General features: G+C 50.1%; 1 protein-coding gene across 1 annotated transcript in view; it reads right to left on the bottom strand.

Moving 5' to 3' along the window:
* The window catches only part of STARD9 (StAR related lipid transfer domain containing 9), a 114,723-nt gene that overhangs the window by 7,523 nt on the left and 87,407 nt on the right, over positions 1-19,793 (bottom strand). Inside the window, exons 23-26 of the mRNA XM_028506373.2 lie at positions 9,138-19,025; positions 8,748-8,945; positions 7,126-7,309; positions 6,597-6,734 (exon numbers count right to left, since the gene is read on the bottom strand). Coding sequence (XP_028362174.1) covers positions 6,597-6,734; positions 7,126-7,309; positions 8,748-8,945; positions 9,138-19,025 — 10,408 coding nt within the window. The remainder of the gene's footprint in view (positions 1-6,596; positions 6,735-7,125; positions 7,310-8,747; positions 8,946-9,137; positions 19,026-19,793) is intronic.

Raw genomic sequence — 19,793 nt, 5'->3', positions numbered from 1 at the left:
TGTTTTTGTTCCGGTTGTCTATAGTTATGAGCTTGTTGTCATTTATTGTTTATATTTTTTATCTTCTTTTTCTCAGATAAGTCCATTTAACATTTAATATAATAAGGGCTGGGTGATGATGAACTCCTTTAACTTGACCTTATCTGAGAAGCACTTTATCTGCCCTTCCATTCTAAATGAAAGCTTTGCTGGATAGAGAAATCCTGGATGTAGGTCCTTGCCTTTCATGACTTGGAACACTTCTTTCCAGCCCCTTCTTGCCTGTAAGGTCTCTTTTGAGAAATCAGCTGACAGTCTTGATGGGAACTCCTTTGCAGGTTACTGTCCCCTTATCTCTTGCTGCTTCTAGGATTCTCTCCTTCATTTTTACCTTGGCTAATGTAATTATGATGTGCCTTGGTGTGTTCCTCTTTGGGACCAACTTCTTTGGGACTCTTTGTTTTGAGCTTCCTGGACTTCGTGGAAGTCTATTTCCTTTGCCAGATTGGGGAAGTTCTCCTTTATTATTTGTTCAGATACGTTTTCAATTTCTTGGTCTTCCTCTTCCCCTTCTGGTGACCCTATAATTCAGATGTTGGAATGTTTCAAGATGTCCTGGAGGTTCCTAAGCCTCTCCTCATTTTTTTGAATTCTTGTTTTTTCATTCTGTTCTGGTTGAATAAACTTCCTTCCTTGTGCTCCAAAGCATTGATTTGAGTCCCAGTTTTCTTCCCGTCACTGTTGGTTCCCTGTAGATGTTTCATTTCACATAATACAACCTTCATTGCTACCTGGGTCTTTTTTATGCTGTTGAAGTACCCAGTGAGTTCCTGGAGCATCTTGATAACCAGTATTTTGAACTGCGCATATGACAGGTTGGCTATCTCTTTGTTGCTTAGTTGTATTTTTTCTGGAGCTTTGAACTACTCTTTAATTTGGGCCATTTTTTTTTTTTGTCTTGGCATGCTTGTTACGTAGTAAGGGGCAGACCCGCAGATGTTCACCAGGGCAGGGCAACCCACGTGGCTATGCTGTGACTCTGTATGTCGGGGAGGGATCCGAGAGGGAACGATGTCCCTTGCTCTGCTCTCTGCTGGTTTTCAGTTACTTCCCCCACTTCCCAGAATCAAATTGGGCCCTTGTAGTGATGATTCTGGGGTGTGTGGGCTTGTGTACATTCTAGGATCCTATGGGTTTCTCCCATGAACTGACCTGTGAAGCTGGGAGTTTCTCCTGCTGCCTCAACCCCCACAGGTATTTTCAGTCACAGGCTTTAGGCTTTATTTCCCATCACTGGAAACCTGGGTTACGCGGTCTGTCTTGCTCCGTGGTTGTTCCTCCCAGTTTATCTGCACGTGAATGTGGGACCACCCAGTCCGCAAGCTGCTGCCTTGCCACAAGTCCTCTCCACCTTGCTGCCCATCTCCGCCCCTCCTACGGGTCTGCATGAATGTTTCTTCTTTAACTCCTTGGTTGTTGGACTTCCATACAGTTCAATTTTCTGGCAGTTCTGGTTATTTTTTGTTTTTAAATTGTTGTTTTCCTTTTGGTTGTGCGAGGAGGCACAGTGTCTCTACCTACCCCTCCATCTCGGCCAGAAGTCCAGTGTTTCTTGTATCTTCAATAAATGTCTCTATTTTTCATATTACATAGCTGGATATATAATATACTTAATGTATTTGTGTTATACTATTAATTCCAGGACTATAAGAATAGTTCAATATTAGTTCCAAAATCAATCAAATGATCATCTCCAAAGACTCTGAATAAATATTCTCGATAAGAACACTCTATGAAAAAGGGATAGATGGATGCTTCCTTAATATTATGTAAGAGTATCTACCTTAGCTCAAAATTCAGTGTCCAGCTTAAATGGAGAAGCACTAGAAAGATCCCTATAAACCCTACAATTAAGACAAGGATAGGCCCTGGCTAGTGTGGCTCAGTGGACTGAATGTTGGCCTGCAAACCAAAAGGTTACTAGTTCAATTCCCAGTCAGGGCACATGTCTGGGTTGCAGGCTGGGTCCCCAGTAGGGGGCATGCAGGAGGCAACCACACACTGATGTTTCTTTCTCTCTCTTTCTCCTTCCTTTGCCCTCTCTGAAATGAATAAATAAAATCTTAAAAAGACAAGGATGCTCACTGCCATCACTATTATTTTATTTATGTTGGGGATACTATGTAATTTGATAAGAGGGAAAAAACAGTGGTTCAAAAATTGGGAAAAATGGTAAAATGATCACTTATTTGCAAATAATATGGTTGTACACCTAAAAAAAAAAAAAAAAGCAGAGCTGTACAATATGGTAGCCACTAGCAACATGTGGTATAGAGCATGTGAAATGTGGCTCATGTGACTTACAAACAAAAATTTTAGTTTTAATTAATTTAAATTATGATAGCTACCTCTATTAATGGCTACTGCCTTAGTGTATATCTAAAGAATTGACCAAAAACAATACAGACACAAAATAAATATACAGCAATCAATAGCTTTCATACATATAAAATAATAACCAGAATATATAAAGGAAAAGAAAACCTATTTACAAAATTAATAAAAAAAATAAAGCACTTAAGAATAAGTCTGACAATAAATTTGAGCAACATATGAAGGAAACTTAAACATAAAAAGAAGGCTTGAACCTACTATGTTCTTGGTTAGGAAATTCCACACGTAAGATATGATTTCTCAGTTGATTCATAAATTGAATATGATCTCATTAAAAATACTACCAAATAAGTTTTTATAGTTGAACTAGATAGACAAGCTGATCCTAAATTTCATATAAAAATAAACAAGAAGGAATTCTAGAAAAATGTCAAAAAAAAAAAAAAGAGCAATGGGCAGTAGAATGCCTTAGTACAGGAAAAGCTGACACCTTCATCTGGTGAGGCAGAGGCGAGCCGCCCAGAGGAACCACCTCACTAGCATTACAGGCTCAATGGAATAGCCACCCAAAAAGAATAGAGTTGGATCCACACCTCATACTATATAAACTTTCCAAATGGATCAAAAACTTAACTATGAAAAATAAAACCATACAAGTTCTAGAAGAAACCACAGGAGAAATTCAGAGTACAGAGTATGGGTTTTTAATTATGATTAAGAACACAGACACTAGACTTCCAGCCAAGATGGAGGCATAGGTAGACACATGTGCCTCTTTGCACAACCAAGATAGGGATAATAACAATTTAGAAACAGAATAACAACCAGAACTGACATAAAATTGAACTGTATGGAAGTTGGACAACCAAGAAGTTAAAATAGACATGTTCATCCAGACTGGTAGGAGGGGCGGAGTCGGGCAGCCAGGCAGAGAGGGGTTGCGGCACAAAGAGCTGTGGGGCCGGATGCATAAGGTATCCTGGGTGCGCAAGACCACAGCGGACAGACCCTGGGCGCGCAGGCGGCAGCTGGCAGACCCTGGCCAAAGGGTGGCAACCAGCAGACCCAGCGAGGTGGCGATTGTGAAGTAAGGCGCTGCTCACAACCCAGGATCCCAACGCTGGGAAATAGAGCCTTGGGGCACTGATTGAAAACACCTGTGGGTGTTGAGGTCCAGGGAGAGACTCCCAGCCTCACAGGAGAGTTCACTGGAGAGACCCACGGGGTCCTAGAACATGCACAAGCCCACCCACATGGGAATCAACACCAGAAAGGCCCAATTTGCTTGGGGGAAGCAGCTGAAGGGACTGAAGTCCGACAGAGAGCTGAACAAGCACCATTGTTCCCTCTCAGACCCCGCCCCCACATACAGCATCACAACCCAGAAACTGGGTTGCCCCACCCTGGTGAACACCTAAGGCTCTGCCCCTCATATGTAATCAGCATGACAAGACAAAAAAATGGCCCAAACGGAAGAACATATCAAAGCACCACAGCAAGTACAACTAGCGACCAAGAGATAGCCAACCTATCAGGTGCACAGTTCAAAGCACTGGTGATCAGAATGCTCACAGAATTGGTTGAAACTGGTTGCAAATTAGATGAAACAATGAAGGCTACAATAAGTGAAATGAAGGAAAATGCACAGGGAACCAATAGTGAAGGAAAGAAAACTGGGACTCAAATCAATGGAGTGGACCAGAAGGAAGAAACAACCAAACAGAAAAGAATGAAGAAACAAGAATTCAAAAAAAATGAGGAGAGGCTTAGGAACCTCCAGGACATCTTCAAACATTCCAACATCTGAATTATAGGGGTACCAGAAGGGGAAGAGGAAGAGCAACAAGTGGAAAAGTTATTTGAACAAATAATGAAGGAGAACTTCCCCAATCTGGCAAAGGAAAGAGACTTCCAGGAAGTCCAGGAAGCTCAGAGAGTCCCAAAGAAGTTGGACCCAAGGAGGAACACACCAAGGCACATCATAATTACATTAGCCAAGGTAAAAATGCAGGGGAGAATCCTAGAAGCAGCAAGAGATAAGGGGACAGTTACCTACAAAGGAGTTCCCATTAAGACTGTCAGCTGATTTCTCAAAAGAGACCTTACAGGCAAGAAGGGGCTGGAAAGAAGTATTCCAAGTCATGAAAGGCAAGGACCTAGATCCAAGATTTCTCTGTCCAGCAAAGCTCTCATTTAGAATGGAAGAGCAGGTAAAGTGCTTCTCAGATAAGGTCAAGTTAAAGGAGTTCATCATCACCAAGCCCTTATTTTATGAAATGTTGAAGGGACTTATCTAAGAAAAAGAAGATAAAAAACATGTATAGTAAAATGACAGCAAACTCACAATTATTAACAACCACACCTAAAACAAACTAAGCAAACAACTAGAACAGGAATAGAACCACAGAAATGGAGATCACATGGAGGGTTAGCAACAGGGGAATGGGAGGAGGGGAGAGGGGGAAAAGGTACAGAGAATAAGCAGCATAGGTGGTAGGTGGAAAATAGATGGGGAGGGTAAGAATAGTATGGGAAATGTAGAAGCTAAAGAACTTATGACACATGGACACAAACTAAAGGCGGGGAATGCATGTGGGAGAGGGTGTGCAGAGTGGAGGGGAATAAAGGGGGGGTAATGGGACAACTGTAATAGCATAATCAATAAAATATATTTTAAAAAAACACAGGCACTATAAAAGGAAAAGTGATAAATAAATAAAACTTCCTGAATGGTTCCAAACACAATTAAAGTCAAGAGAGAATGCAAGACTGGGAAAAAAACAATTGTAATTCACATCAGCCATAGGCACTACACCTTGCTAATACATAAAGAACTCCTGCAAACTAGTGAGAACAAACAGAGAAATGAGCAAAGGATATGAACAGATGGCTCAGCAACAGCCAAACATTTCATAACACAGTGGCGAGAATGTGGGAGGAAGGTGGACTCTCACTTGCTGCTGGTGGGAGTAAAAATCAGTGCGTCTGTGAGGGGATATTTGGTAGTATCTGTGGAAGTTTCAAATGCCTTTGCTTGTTGTCCACGTCCACATCTGGGAACAGGCCCCGCAGGTACATTTGCACATGTAAGGAATGATACACGCACAAAGCTATTCACTGCAGCATTGCTTATGACAGCAAAAGGTTGAAAGCAATCCCGGTTGGAGGATTCGTTAAATAAATTACAATGCATCCTTATAATGGAATGCTATGCAGCAATCAAAAAGAAAAAATGCTCTACATTCTCATGTAAAGATATACTGATTGGAAAAACTACAGAAAGTACAGAACAGTTGACATAATATACTTTATTTTATCTGCATAAAATAAACCTAAGAAGATCCCCCCCCCCCCAAAACCCACCACTGTTTCCTTGGGTTGAGTCAGGGCCATGGACAGGTCAGGTGGGGATCAGGATGGGCATTTCCCCATGTACCTTTCTATACGTACGTAATTTCACACTATCTATACAAATCATCACATTTAAGAACATGTAATTAAAGAATAAAATGGAAACACTATACAACTGTTAAAAAGAATGAGTCAGAACTAGATTTACTAATTATCTATGGGAAGCTTTTGGAAAGTAACATGACCAGATGGATTAGAAAGGGGCCAGAATTCTCAACGGAGTCTACACAATCTTGACCTTTCTGGTCCTTTTTTACGTCATTCTCCCATCTCACTCTTTACATTCCAACCGTGAGTCTTCTTTTAGTTCCTCAAACTCTTCCTCCCCTAGAGCCTCCCTTGCAAGGCCCCCTGGAAGGTTGTCCTCTTGCCCCCACATCCCTGGAGATGCCACCCGCACTGGGCTTTCACTGAGTTCATCATCTCCGCCCCTTACAGTCTCCATTTAAATGCACTTTCTTCAGAGCACCTCTACAGAGCTTCCAGACTAGGTCAGGTCCCCTGTTTATGCTGGTTTAGCATCCCTTCTTCATAGAACATAATGAAGCAATAATTAAATAATTATAAAATAAACTGCTTAATATTTACCCTTCTAATAGTCCGTGTAAGGACAAGAATAGTTTTGTTCATTGCTGTATCCCTAATGCCTAAAACACCTACAATATAACCACGTGCTGAATGAATGAACAGGGAGATAGAATGAATGAAAGACAGAACTAGAGGACAGACCAAAGGTCACAGGTCATCAGACGTCAGCAGTGGCCCCCAGGAGGAAGAACTTCCTGCCTTATACTTAGCATCTGCCTACTCACCACACTGCCTGGGGACAGGAGCTGGCCTGACAAGGCTGGGCTGCTGTTGTAGCCAGAGGTGACACCAGAGGAGAGGCTTCCATTGGAGCTGGTGCACAGGGAGCTAGAGGTGGCCAGGGTGTGCAGTTTTTCCTCTTCCTGGGAAGGACAGATCACCGTCAACCAGCTTCTGGTGCGCCCTCACTACCCTTGACCCCCTGCCCTGAAACTACCCCTTCTCACCTCCCCAGATCCTATCACCCCCCTGTTCCTCCCACCTCAGTCTCACAGCCTCACACCTTCCCACACTCCCACCCAACTATATACCAAAGCAGCCTCCTCCCAGACTCTGGCCCAGGGACAGGAGCTGGTCTGATGAAGATGACATGTAAAGAGAGAGTGAACACAGCTTTGACCTGGCGCCAGGGGTTCAATGGTCTCCTCCAAATGCTACATCCCAGGACTGACAGGCAGCCCCAGTGAAGACTGACTTAGTCTGAGGTCAGCCTCCAGGCCTACCCTGAAGTCAGAGGCTGGCCCTATTCCCCACCCTCAGCAGCTGGGAGATGATCTGCTGGCGGATTCTCAGCTTCTCCTGTTCCGTTCTCTCCCGTAGTCGGTCACGGGCCCGTGCAATCTCCACCCTGGCCTCCTCACGAGCCCGCTGGTATTCTCGTAGCATCAGCTCTATGTCAGAGGGTGGCTGAGCAGACCTCGATGCTGACCCTGGGCTCCTGGAAGGACCACAGGGACAGAGAAATGCCTTCTAACATGGGTGGGCAGTGGCCCTGGCCTGCTCACCCCAGGCCTGCTCAACACCACTTTTTTTTTTTTTTTACTTTACATAATTTTTTTTATTTTAAAATTATACTTGGCATACAATATATTAGTTTCTGGTGCACAACCCAGTGATTAGACATTTCTATAACTTACGAAGTGATCACCCTGATAAAGCTGGCACTCATGTGACACCGTACACAGTTACTACGATAGTACAGGCTGTGTCCCCTGTGCTGTACTCCACATCTCTGTGCTGCACTGTTTCATACTTCTTAATCCCTTCCCCTCTGGCAACTGTCAAAATGTCCTCTGTATCTAGGAGTTTGTTTCTATTCTGCTGCTTCTTTTGTTTTTCAGATTCCACATATAAGTGAAACCATATGGCATTTGTCTTTCTCTGACTTACTCCACTCAGCACAACACCCTCTAGGTCCATGCATGTCTTGCAGATGGCAAGATTTCATCCTTTTTTATGACTGAGTCAGATTCTATTGCACATATGCACCACTTCTTCTTTATCCACTCATCTACTGATGGACACTTAGGCTGCTTCCGCATCCGGCTGTTGTGAACAGCGCTGCTGTGAACACAGGGGTGCGTGTGTCTCTTTGATTTTATGTTTTGGATTTCTTTGGGTAAGTGCACAAAGCAGAACTGCTGGGTCCTCCTCTGACTCCTGTTACAGTCTCTGTGTTAAAGTCTGTTCTGTCTGGTATAAGCTGTGTGAGCCCAGCTTCTTTGTTTGTTTGCATTTTCATGAAATGCCTTTCTCCACCCCTTTACTTCATGTGCAACACGACTTTTTTTTTATCCTCACACAAGGACATGATTATTGATTTTAGAGAGAGCGGATGGAAGGGAAAGGGACAGAAACATCCATGTGAGTGAGAAACATCTTTCGGTTGCCTCTCTCATACGTGCCCTTGCCAGGGATGGAATCTGCAGCCTAGGTGTGTGTCCTCACCAGGAATTGAACCTGCAACCCTTTGGTTTACGGGATGACACTCCAACCAACTCAGCCACACCAGCCAGGGCTGTGCAACACCACTCTTCAATGACCCATCCTCTCTTTGCCTGCAGGGTCTTAAGTTTGGTTTTATATTCATCCTGATACTCAGACCCACAGTCCCATAGTATGTCCCAGCTGTCCTGTTCGTCCTCTCCCAGGACTTCTCTGTGTGCCCCGCCCCCTCCCGTTTGTTCCCTCTGCCCCAGTCTCCCGCAGCCGCCACCACTTGTCCTCAGGCACAGCGGACCCTTTCCTGGAGCCAGTCCTGTGGGAGGAAGCCACAGCCTCCAGTCTCCAGGACACTGAGATCCAAGCCCTGCTCCCCACCACCCTCCCGCCCCACACGGAGCCTACTTCCTGCAGGGTTCTGGGTCCACCCATACCTGGTGGTCTCCACAACATCCTTCCTCAGCTGCTGCAGGTATTCTCGGCGCCTGCTGGGTAAGTCAAGGTCACGGGTTGGGAGATCCCTGTTAGGCTGAAGGCTCAGTTGTTTCTGGGGGCTGAGGCTTCGCGCCCGGCGGAAGTTCTGAAGTCGCTCAGCCCGCTGTCTCCGGAGGGTCTCAATGGTTTGTTTTTGCCTGAGATAAAACGTGAATAATTCACTGAAACTGGCGCTGAGCACCCTTCTCCATCCTACGCTCTATCGCTGACACCCCAGAAGATCCCAGAACTGAGCAAGAGGAAAGAGAACGGCCAGCTTGTAGCCTTCCTCACTGCTCTTTCCTCCCAGGCCACCCCTTGCCCTCCCACTCCAGGCTGGGGGCCCTTACCGGGCGTAGATCTCCCCCCAGGTGGACGGTGTAGGGTCCTCGGCAGCGAGTGCTTCCCCCGTCCCGGTCTGCAGCACCCGGAGCAGGGCGTCCGACTCCCCAAAGCCTCGGTGCAGTTTCGCTTCTGTGAGTTCCACGCTGAGTGAGAGGTTCTGGGACCCAACTTGCAGGGGGATCTGCTCCCCCTGGGCCCGCTCAGGGTCCTGGCTCTGGTCGACGCGATGCTGGGAGGGGTTCTGTCCCCGCTCTCCACAGCCGAGATCCTGTCTGGACCCCAGCATCTCCACTACCCCTCGCTCCCCAGGAGAGCCCTCCTGAACCCCGCACCAGTTACTGAATTTGTTATGCACTGGGAGGTCCCTCAGGCTGTGATGCTGGGGCTCAGGTGTCACGCACTTCTGGGAACTGGGGCGCGGCAGCCCCAAAGGTTGGCAGGCCTCAGCTGGGCCTGAGGCAGAACCCTGGACAGTGCAGGGGCTGAGGTGCTGGGGGCCTCCCCACGAAGAGGGGCTGTCTCGGGCGGGCTGTGGCTCCCCTGGAGATGCTGAACTCTTATCCTCATTTTCTGTCCTCTGCCATTTTTTCAGCCCTGTGCTACTAAGTGGGCCACGCTCCAGGGAAGCCACGTCCTCTGGGACAAAGCTCGGAGCCGGCCTCTGACTCCTGACCTTGAGTGGCAGCAGCAGCATTCTGCTCTGGACCCAGGCAGTGGTCCGGGGCTGAAGCTGCTGATTCGGCCGCTCTAAGAAGTGAACTTGGATTTTCGAGCTGTGCTGTAGGCTGCCTGGGGAGCTTGCCTCAAGGATGGGCCTGCCCCCATTCCTTTCTAAGGAACTTCTGTCTTCTCCATACCGAAGCCCCACACTCTGGGCACCACCTGACTCATCAATGGTTTGAGAATAACTGTCCATCGGAGGCCTGGGGGCATCCAGGGGAAGGTCTGGGCTGGAGACTAGCTTCTGGTGACCAAGAGGGTGTGCTGAGGGGGCCGAGAGAGACAAAGAACCTAGGGGGAGCCCCAGCCCTTGAGTGCTAGCACTGAGTGTGAGGATTGGGGAGGAGGCCCTGTCCACCAACAAGGCACCCATGGGGCACAGCTCCTTCTGGGCCCTAGGCTCCCCAACAGACTCTGCAGCACTGGGGCTGGGTCCTGGGGAGTGAGAGTTGCTAAGGTTAGGGCTGCTGCCAGCCAGGATGGAGGGCTCCTCTGGCTGGGAGCCGGGAGGCAGAGAGGCATCAGGAGAAGCCTGAGGGCTCACAGAAGGGAGGTTCTGCCCAGAGGGAGCCTTCTGAAACCCCTGATGGCAGGAGGGTGCTGGAGGGCTCTGCAGCCTGCCATGGGTGCTTTCCTCACGAAGATCTGGGGGTCCTGCCGTTTCCCATGCTGTCTCCTCTGCCTCGCTCTTCTGAAGTGTCTCTGGGACATGTCCCTTTTCTCGAGACATAGTGGAGACATCTGAGCCCGGCATTTCAAGGACCACACCGACCTCTGGAGGGCTGACCTCTGGGGCCTGGAGGTGCAGAGGTGGGGAGGCCAGGTCAGTCTGGATGCCCTTGTCCATGGTGGTCTGAGTACAGCCATCCATCATAAGGGTCTGGGGTGCCTCTTCTGGAGTCTCCCTCTGAGTGTTTCGCTCCATTTCAATCACACTTGGCTGGGAGAGACTCCCCAGCAGCTCTGAGGTGCTGTGCAGGAGCTGCGAGAGGTGGAGAGACAGGTTGTGCATACTGGTCCAAGAGGCCAGATCAGAGACTGGCGAGGAGCTGGCTTCTGAATGAGCGGAGATGTCAGTGTGGCTGCAGGCCAGGGTCTGTGTGCCCTGCTCCAAGGTGTTCATCCTGGACTGTCCCACAGGGCTGCCCACCTCTGATGAGTACAGCAGCACAATCTCACCCACTGGACCTGTGGCACCTCCTTCAGCCCAGGGTGGATCACTCCTCACATAGCCTGCTTCAGCAGGGGTGCCCGGGAACAGGACTCTCTTGTTAGGACCCTTATCGGGGGCTGCTCCTTCAGGGTCCGTCAGGATATGAGGGTTCCCCAAGGCCAGTGAGGAGTCCCATACTTCCCAGGCCTCATGTGAACCTTGGGCATTTTCAGTGCTGCTACAACGGCTTGCCAGGCCCCGGGCATTGGCATAGATGCTGAGGTGGGAGTGGAACGAGTGCTGGTCCTCTAGGCCATGGTCCATGCTGGAGCACTGGGACATTGTTGATGGTACCAAGCCCTGGGATGTCTGGCTACAGGACACATCGACTGCACTGCCAAACACAGACTGCCTCCAGCCAATGCACGCAGGGCCCTCTGGATGGCAGCACAGAACATGGGGACTGATGTCACTGGAGCCAAAGCATGGTACTCCTGTGTCTGCCTCGGGGATCCGCTTCTCTGGCCTGGCCTGGCCACCCAGGCTCTCTGCCTTTCCCTGCCGGGCCTGCTCCTCTGTACCAGACATCCAATGGGTCATAAAATCGGGGGCTGGCACGCACGGGGGAGCTAAAGATGATGGGTAAGGAGGGCTGGCAGGTTGAAGGGGCCGGTAATCAACAGAGCTACCATCCAAGTTAGATGAGCCCTCAGCCTTCAGAGATGCTCCCACTGCTGACTTTTCTGAGGAGTGGTCCCTGGAGCGTGAGTTCCACAATTTGTTAGGCTCCTGGGTCTCTTCATCTGTGGGGGAAGGAGGCTCCACACTCAAGTTCAGCTCCTGAAGAGATAAGGAAGAGCTGACTACAGAGAAGTGTGGTCTTGGGGAGGACCTGGAGTGTCTGGGGCCAGAGACGATGGCAATCACAGGAAGCGAGGGCTTGTGGTGGGGAGCCGGCTGCTCCCTGCCCGAAGAGGACTGGCCAGGGCTCTGGGCCACAGGCCCCAAAGGGACACTGGCTGAGTCATTAAAGCCTGATGAGAATGTCTTGGACACAGGGGTCTTGGCCGCAGCCCCCTCCCCTCCACATGCATCTCTAATCCGACAGCCATCCAAGCCGCCTTCATTGGAACGTGAGGGATGCGTGCCCTGGGCGGGGTCTTCACCACCACCTGAAGCCTGCTCTCTCTCCTGCTTTTCCTCCTCCCAGGGACTGCCAACCTGGGGACTGGAGATGGGGTTTAACTTCACTCCAAACTTGTCTTGGGGATCCAAGCCACCGTGATCCTTGGACTCAGTGGAAAGTTGTGGCTTTTCTGGAAGGCATCTAACGGCATTTTCTAAATGTCCATGTTGTGGTTCCACCAGCAGCTCACTCTCAACAGGCTCTTCACTTAAATTCAGGGTGCGCTGTCCCCTGGTTGTTGTGGGTAGTTCTGGCTCGGTTTGAAACTCCTGTGCATTCTGGCCACCTACTGAGCTATCCTGAAACTTCCTCAGTGGCTCCGAGCATACACCTTTAAGAAAAGGGGCAGCCTTGGGCTCTGTACTGGCTTTCTTCTCAGCAACCTTTTTTTCAGGATCCCCCCCAGCAACTGAGTAGCTGAGGGAACTTGTCCTCATAGCAGGGGCAGAAGGGGAGCTGCAGCCTTGAGCCAGAGATAAAACAGCAGCAGCAGAGGGCTCCAGAGTGCTGCTGCCTGTTGGCCCAGCTTCCAAATGAAGGCCTTCGGGCTCAAGGCCATGAGCCAAGAACACATCAGGTTCGCTGCAATAGCTCTCTCCTCTCTCATCCATTCCACAGGCTCTGGAAGGCACTATGCAGGGTGGGTGGAGAGTCTGTGCTGCGGCCACAGACGGGGAGGAGCAGGCATGAGAGGCAACAGGTTGAGAGTTACACAGCTGTTGGCAAGGAAGAGTTCTGCTGTCTCCTTGCTCCCCAGATGGGCTGAGAGTCCTACCTTCAGTGATCCCTGAGAAGACAGCACAGTCTGAAGTTTCCTGTGGACACCTGCACAGTGCCTCCTCCCTAACTCCCCCAGGGTCTGGGCCAGGTCTTTGATCTGGCAGTGGAGTTGGACTGGGATGTTTGCTGCCAGGCCCAGAACCAACACTCCCCTTCCTCACACACTGCTGCGAGGGGGCTTCCAGGTCCACCCTTCTCAGGACTCCAGCCAGGACTGTACTTTGTTTGGGATTTGTGCTTCCTTTTTCTGAGACCTTGGAAGCCTCGAGGTCTTGGGCATGGTCTTGGTTAGGCCCCGGGAGACTGGCAGAGTTCTGAACATCACAGAGCACAAGCTGACTCTCAGAACAGGTTGCTTTTCTGCCCTGTGCAACCACCATGCAGTTACCTGAACCTCCTCCATAGGTGGGGTCCAGAGTTCTAGGTTCCCGGTGTGCCTGGCTGCTCTCCTGACTGCCAGGGGGCGCACCCTCTGCAGCCTCCCGGGGAACTGACTGACTTTGCCCTGGCCCAATCACTCCAGGACCTTCAGAAGGGTCCTGAAAAGATAAGGTAGCCATTACTTTCTCTGGTACTACCCTCCTGTCCTTCTCTAAAGCTGTTGAAGAAGGAAGACTGTCTGAGCCTACAGGATCAACAGAAGATATCCCAGTTGCTGCTTTCTTTTCCTCTGTGGTTTCGAAAGGGCCAGAGTAACAAATAAGCTGCTCGCCTGCACTCAGGAAATGTCTCGGTTCTCCAGAATGACGGCCTAGAGCAGGGTCAGCCGGGGGGAAAGCCTGTGAGGGCCGCCAGGGCCCTGCGTTAATGTCAGTGTTGGGCAGAGGCTGAAAGCTGTCTGCAGAGAGGGGTGTGGTCTTCAGGACCTTCTTCTCATCAGTCCACAGGTGTCCTGGTCCCACACAGGGAGATGCCCCATGAAGTCCCTGTGCTTTGCTGTCATTCCTGGTCCTGTCTGACACTGGCTGGTTCATTTGTTCACACCGAGGCCTGCTAGGGGCCCTTGAAGAACATTCAGGTTCTAATAAAGTCTCACAGTGAGGAAGGACTGTGCCCTCAGCCACCAAGTCAAGAAGCTGCTTTCCATGGGCCCCCATCTCTCTGATCTCCTCCAACACAGCTGGGCCCATGGACGTATGGGCACAGGGCTCCAGGTGCGGCCCGGGGGACACAGGTGCTAAGACAGTAGCACTGTTAGGACTAAGGTCCTCGGCCTTCTTCTCTGCCTTCTGCCTTACCTCCCAGCCTCGGTCGTTACCTTCCTCTAAGGGACAGGTGGCCCTCTTTTCAAGTGGGCTGGAGACCCTGTTTGGGAAACTGGCTCTTTCTGTTCCTTTTTGTACAGCTGCCTCGGCTTCAGCAGCAGAACCCACCCTGGCACTCAAGCCCATCGAGGTACTTCTGGGGCCCCATCCTTGGTCTTGGGGACTGGGGCTTGCTAATCTCCTGCCCTCAGCCCCCACCAAAATGCTCTCCCATGCACTGGAGTGATCCCAAGATCCCATGGCCGTGAAGCCTGCAGACCCACACCCAGCAGTGTGTGCCCTGGAGGGGTTCCCTCGGACGGTTCCCTGAGGGCTGCGGCTTCTGGGCTCGCCACACTGGCCCTGACACCCAGCTTCAGTTCCCCAGGGACTGCTAGGCATTTTCAACACTGTAGGATCCAGCACGTAGTCAACTGAAGAGATGCCTATAGCACCAGGTGCGTGAAGATAGCTTCTTGGCAGTCTTGGGGAATTTAAGGGCAAGGTATTACTCAGGTCTTGGTGAGAGGCTGTAGAGGAACATGGCCAGCTCAGCAATGGGCCGGTCTCCTGGCTGAAAAATGTGCCCATACAACGTTGGCTTGGACCAAGAAATTTCTCAGCTGGTGAGACCATTCTGTATTCCTCTCCTAGGCTCTCTCTTCTTTGCATAGTCATTTCTTTAACTCTTCCTTGAACTTTGGGCCCCTCTGGGTCAAAACTACTGATGTATTTGGCAAGTTGGCTTTCCTGAAAACCTTTCACAGTCTCTGACTCCTCCAGACTTTCCAAGTCACAGGGCTGCCCCCTGGGGCTTGCTGATGCATGCACCACCTCGCTTTCCTTTGCAGAAGACCACTCGGGCCTGGCTGGCAATGGTGCAGCTCTAGCCAATGCCTTCATTCTCCATGGACTAACAGAAGTTCTGGCGCACTCACTGTGAGTTGTGCATGTCCCTAAATACTCACAAGTGTCCCTGGCAGACGTGTCTGATGTAGCCAGGGGGCTGTGCTCTCTCACAAACCTCATGTCTTGCGCCCATTCTCTTGACTTGAAGGAACTCAGGGTGACTTTCTGAACCTGGGCATCTTCCCCACTGCTACTGTTAGCCTTCATCTCTCCGGCTTCCCCACCCCTAAGGATAGCATCATCTGTCTGTTTGGGAGAAGACGGCTGATCCTTGAAGGACAAGCGGTTTCTAGAGCTGCCTGGCCCCAGGACACGGTCAGCCATCTCCTGCTCCTGGAACACAAGGTCATTACTGACTCCCAGAGTGTGAGAAGCATATAGCTGCTTATTCTGCTTGGATTCGATTTCCAAGATATCATTTTCTAGCTGCATTACACTCTTTATTAGCCTCGCCATTTCATCGGCATTATTAACTCTTTCATTCCGTTTCTTTCCAGAAGGTGGTTCTTTGGGATTTGACTTTCCAGGGTCCTTGCATTCAGCGAGGTTTCTTTCCTGCGAGTATCTCACTGACTGGAATCTTTCACATGCAGATGCTGTCCATGGAAGCTCACGCTCTTCTGCATTGTCTTTGGGATGGAGAGAGGTGGTTTTATAGAGATCAGACCCGGCCCCAGAAGGGAACCACCTGCTCATATCGGAGGCCAAGGTCTGTCTGAGGATGGCATTCTGACCCCGCTCCTCTTCCCCACCTGCCTCAGATGCACCAACAGGAAGAGGCGCCCCAGACCCAGCGCTGTCTGAGGAGAGATTGCAATGGGACTGTATAGTGGCCTTCCCTTCCTCCTTGAGTGCTGGAAGACTGTATTTATTTACATTTCCAACTTGACTTTCATAATCACATAGTTTTGTGCTGGCAGATGTAAGAAAATGTCTGTTTTGAGCAACAAAAAAATACACCGAATTATGGCTTTTTTCTTTAACATTTCCAGGACATGTCCACATTTCTCCACTAACTTCCTTGGTGTTCAGGTCAGCTGGGCTCTCTACTGTGACCTGCTGAGACGAGATCATCTTGGAATGCTGTTTTTGAAATGGCACTGATAAATTATTCTTCAAATAAACATTCTGGAGGACCTGGTAGTCATGGCCAAAGCCCCAGGCTTCCCTGGGGGGTGGGGAAGGCAGTCTCCCTTCTCTGCAAGCTGGGATCTCTAAGGCAGTTTCTGTCAGGGCATCCCGGCTTTTGGTCACATAGAATGTCTCCAAGGGAGGCGGCTGCAGGGGAGATGGGAATGAGCTCCAAGGAGCGGAATGGAGGTGCGGCTCTGGACCCGATGGAAAGGCAAAGGAAAGGTTGGTGTGTCTTCCAACCTCCTCCTTGCAGCTCTCCTGGCAGTCTGCCTCCTCATCCTGTTGGGGCTGGTGGCTGTTGTGATTCAACTGGCCTGCCTGGCCTACACTGTTCTTCCTGAGAGGAGCCCAGCCATGGGGCCAATGGTCTTCTTTGGTGGCTCTGGTGACATTACTACAAGGGTTCTCCAGGAAGAACTGTTCATCGGAGGAAGTCCTCAATCCGGGCTTCCTCCCGCCACTCTGAGAGGACTCCTCCAAGCTGTTCTGTTCGACTGATCCTGCTTCTATTATGCAGTTTGCTCCCTTGTTTTCCACTGCAAAGACCTGTGCATTTGCAGTTCCAGAAGTCAGTGATTCTATGTCTGCTGAATAATTTCCGCTATAACTCACCTCTTTCTCACTAGCTGTACAGAAATCTGAAGTACCTTCCAACTCGACACTCAGACTGACAAGTTCTTTCTCTGACTTCAAATGCCTACTTTTGGATACAGGGATAGGAAAGCTGTGGAAATTCAAACTGCTAGGTACCCCAGAACCAACTGCCAATAGACTGTCTGCTCCTTTGCCAGAAGCTTGGGCCAGGGAAACAGCGTCTTCCTCAAGGGAGGTGAGAGCTGGCCTGGGCTGTCCTGTGGCCTCCAAAACAGGATGAGGTAGCTCAAGGAGGTACTTTTGCTGAACGGCAGCCCAGTCCCTCTCACAGCCACTGCCTACGTGAGTCAGTGAGACTGCAGAGGCAGCCAGCGCACTTGACACACGAGAGCTGTTGGATGTCTCAGAGTTGCCCTGCTGGGCTGTGCCAGGGACACCTGTGGTCTGAAAGGTGCCATCAGCTCCTGGCTGAAGCAGCCTGTAGGACCCCCAGAGTGATAGCCTGGATGTGTCAGAAGCAGGAATTGTGTACACAGCTCTTACACTGCAGGGCAGCTCAGCACCGCCTGGGGGCAGTGTGGAGGTGTAGGGCAGGACGGCTTCTGCCCCTGATGGCTCTAGTCCTTCCATCCTTGGCCAGCACCCAGGCCTCTCCCGACCACAGGCCTGAAATTCCTGGACATTGGGACTTGGACATAAAGAACCTACTATTCCTAAGGGGCTGCTGGGGTTGACCTTAGAGTCACAGGAAAACCAGGAATCCAGGGACAACAGCGGGCTCCCTCTTGAAACTTGCGTGCCCGGCAGAGTGTTGGCTTGCTCAGAGGAGCTTGCCTCAACCTTTGACTCAGGCCACTCACAGTGGGGCTGGGGCTGGGAATCAAGGCAAAAGGAACTGCTCATTGGCAGGATGGCATCCCGCCTGTCTCCTGCTCTCTGGGTGATGGGATCAGGCCTGCACACTGCCTCCTGGACCACTACGGGCAGGCTGGAGGTCTGCAGGTGCCAAAAAGTCTCTGTGGGCATCTCATCAGCTGAAGTGAAGAAACGCTCTTCTTGCCGATCTTCCTCCAGTTCTTCCTCAGTGTCAATCAGGCTGTCCAGCGAAAAGCGCCTGTGAGCCAGGGCCGATGGTCCACTGTCTGAGGATGTGGTGAAGCCCCTCACAGAGGCTGTAGCTCTGGCCCTGTGGTGGCCAAGGCCACCGGTGAGATAACTGCCCCCTGGGCTGTCCTGGGGGCTTTGGTGTCCCTCCTCAGCCAGAGAGTCCTCAGATATTTGGCTGTTGTCACTTTCAGTGTTCTCTGGCTCTGGGAGGTCCCGCTCCTTCCCCTGGCGGGGCCCTGGCTCCAGCGGCTCCAGTGGGGCTTTGGCATAGACACAGGAGAGAGAATCCACTGAGTAACTGCTGTCTGCATCCGACAAATCCCCATCTTTTTCTGTTGTGTGATCCGTTGCTGGTCTGGAATCAGTGAGTGAGGCCATGGAGTCTGGGTCACCTGCCCTGTGCTGCCTCTTCAAAGGGCTGCCACAGGGCAAACGAGAGGACTTTTTGATAATGTCTCTGACCCTGGCTGCTGGCACCCTCTGTTGCCCTTTTGATGCCCTACTTGGAGAAAGTGGTTTGGATTCTGCCCAAAAAGTCTTGGCTGCCTTTCCACGCCCAGCTACCTGTTCAGGTCCATGGGAATGCGAGGAACTGCAATTGGCTCCTTTAGCAGCCTTGTGGGTCTCAAGATCCCCTTCTTTTTGCCACCTTGCTGGTCCGTGGCCAGAGTCTGACAGTCCCTTAGCCCTCCTGGTCTGGGTGGAAGGGGTGAGGGCCTCTGGATCATCCCTTGGCTTCAGCTTGTGAGCCAGTGGGCCCACACATGCTAAGCCCTGGGGCACCATCCAGTGGGGCTGCTCACCCACTCTCTCCTGGGTGCTGGACGACCCAGAGCTCATTGTGAAGCCTGGTGCCGCGGCTCTCCTCCTGGCCCAGGCCTCCCTGGCTGTGCGGAGCTGTCCCTCACCTGAGGAACAGAGAACGTTCCTGCCGAACCGCCCTGTCCTTGGAGGGTAAGAAGCAGCCTGGGGCAAATACTCTTCTGACTGGGTCTTCTCTGATGTTTGATCGGTAGAGCCAGGCATAGGAGATAGTGTGGCGGAGGCATCCTGATTCAGGAAAACACTGTGGGGACAAGGAAAGCCATCTCAGAAAAGCAAGCAGCTCCTACTTCTTGCTGACAGAGGGACTAGAAAGTCCCACCTACCTGGTGTTGAAAGAGGACAAAAAGTGGGCAATGTCACTGTCCCCATAGTCTTTGGTGCTGGAGACAAGCTTTGTAGGTAAACCATGGACTGCAGTCGCCCTAGCTCTCAGAGAGGCCTCAGGCATACTGTTTCTCTCTCTTTTTTTTTTAATCTTATAAAGAGGTTGAGCTATCTGAATCTAATCAGGCCCTTAAAGAAAACTCCCAGTTAATGGGTAATATGAGGAAGATGGGAACAATTTAAGTGACATAAAGGAATCAAACAGACAAATCTAGAACATGGCACATTCTAAAGAACTGACTAACAAATCAATAATATGAAGAAATAAAAATAAAACAAAAAAACTGATTAAAAGAAGCTTAAAAGACAACCACATGCAGTGTGTGCATCCTATCTAGATTTTAATTTGAACAACTAATTATCAATGAAGCAATGAGAGAAATTTGAACATGGCCAAGGTTTAGACAATATCAAATAGTTAATGTTAATTTTGTTAGGTGTGACAATGACAATATGGTTATAAGAAGAGTCCTTATGCCCTAGAAGCATACACCTGATGTAGCTTTGACATGACCCGATGTCTCAAGTTGCTCTGAAATACTTCATTGGCAAAGGAAAAAGGAGAGATAAAGGAAGCATGGTAAATCTTGGTAATAGCTGGATGAGTGTTATTCCTTCTACTTTG

Source organism: Phyllostomus discolor, chromosome 1 (genome assembly GCF_004126475.2).
Source record: "Phyllostomus discolor isolate MPI-MPIP mPhyDis1 chromosome 1, mPhyDis1.pri.v3, whole genome shotgun sequence".
Classification (NCBI taxonomy): domain Eukaryota; kingdom Metazoa; phylum Chordata; class Mammalia; order Chiroptera; family Phyllostomidae; genus Phyllostomus; species Phyllostomus discolor.
The sequence above is the reverse complement of the archived record's forward strand: the minus strand, read 5'-3'. Positions and strand labels throughout refer to the sequence as shown.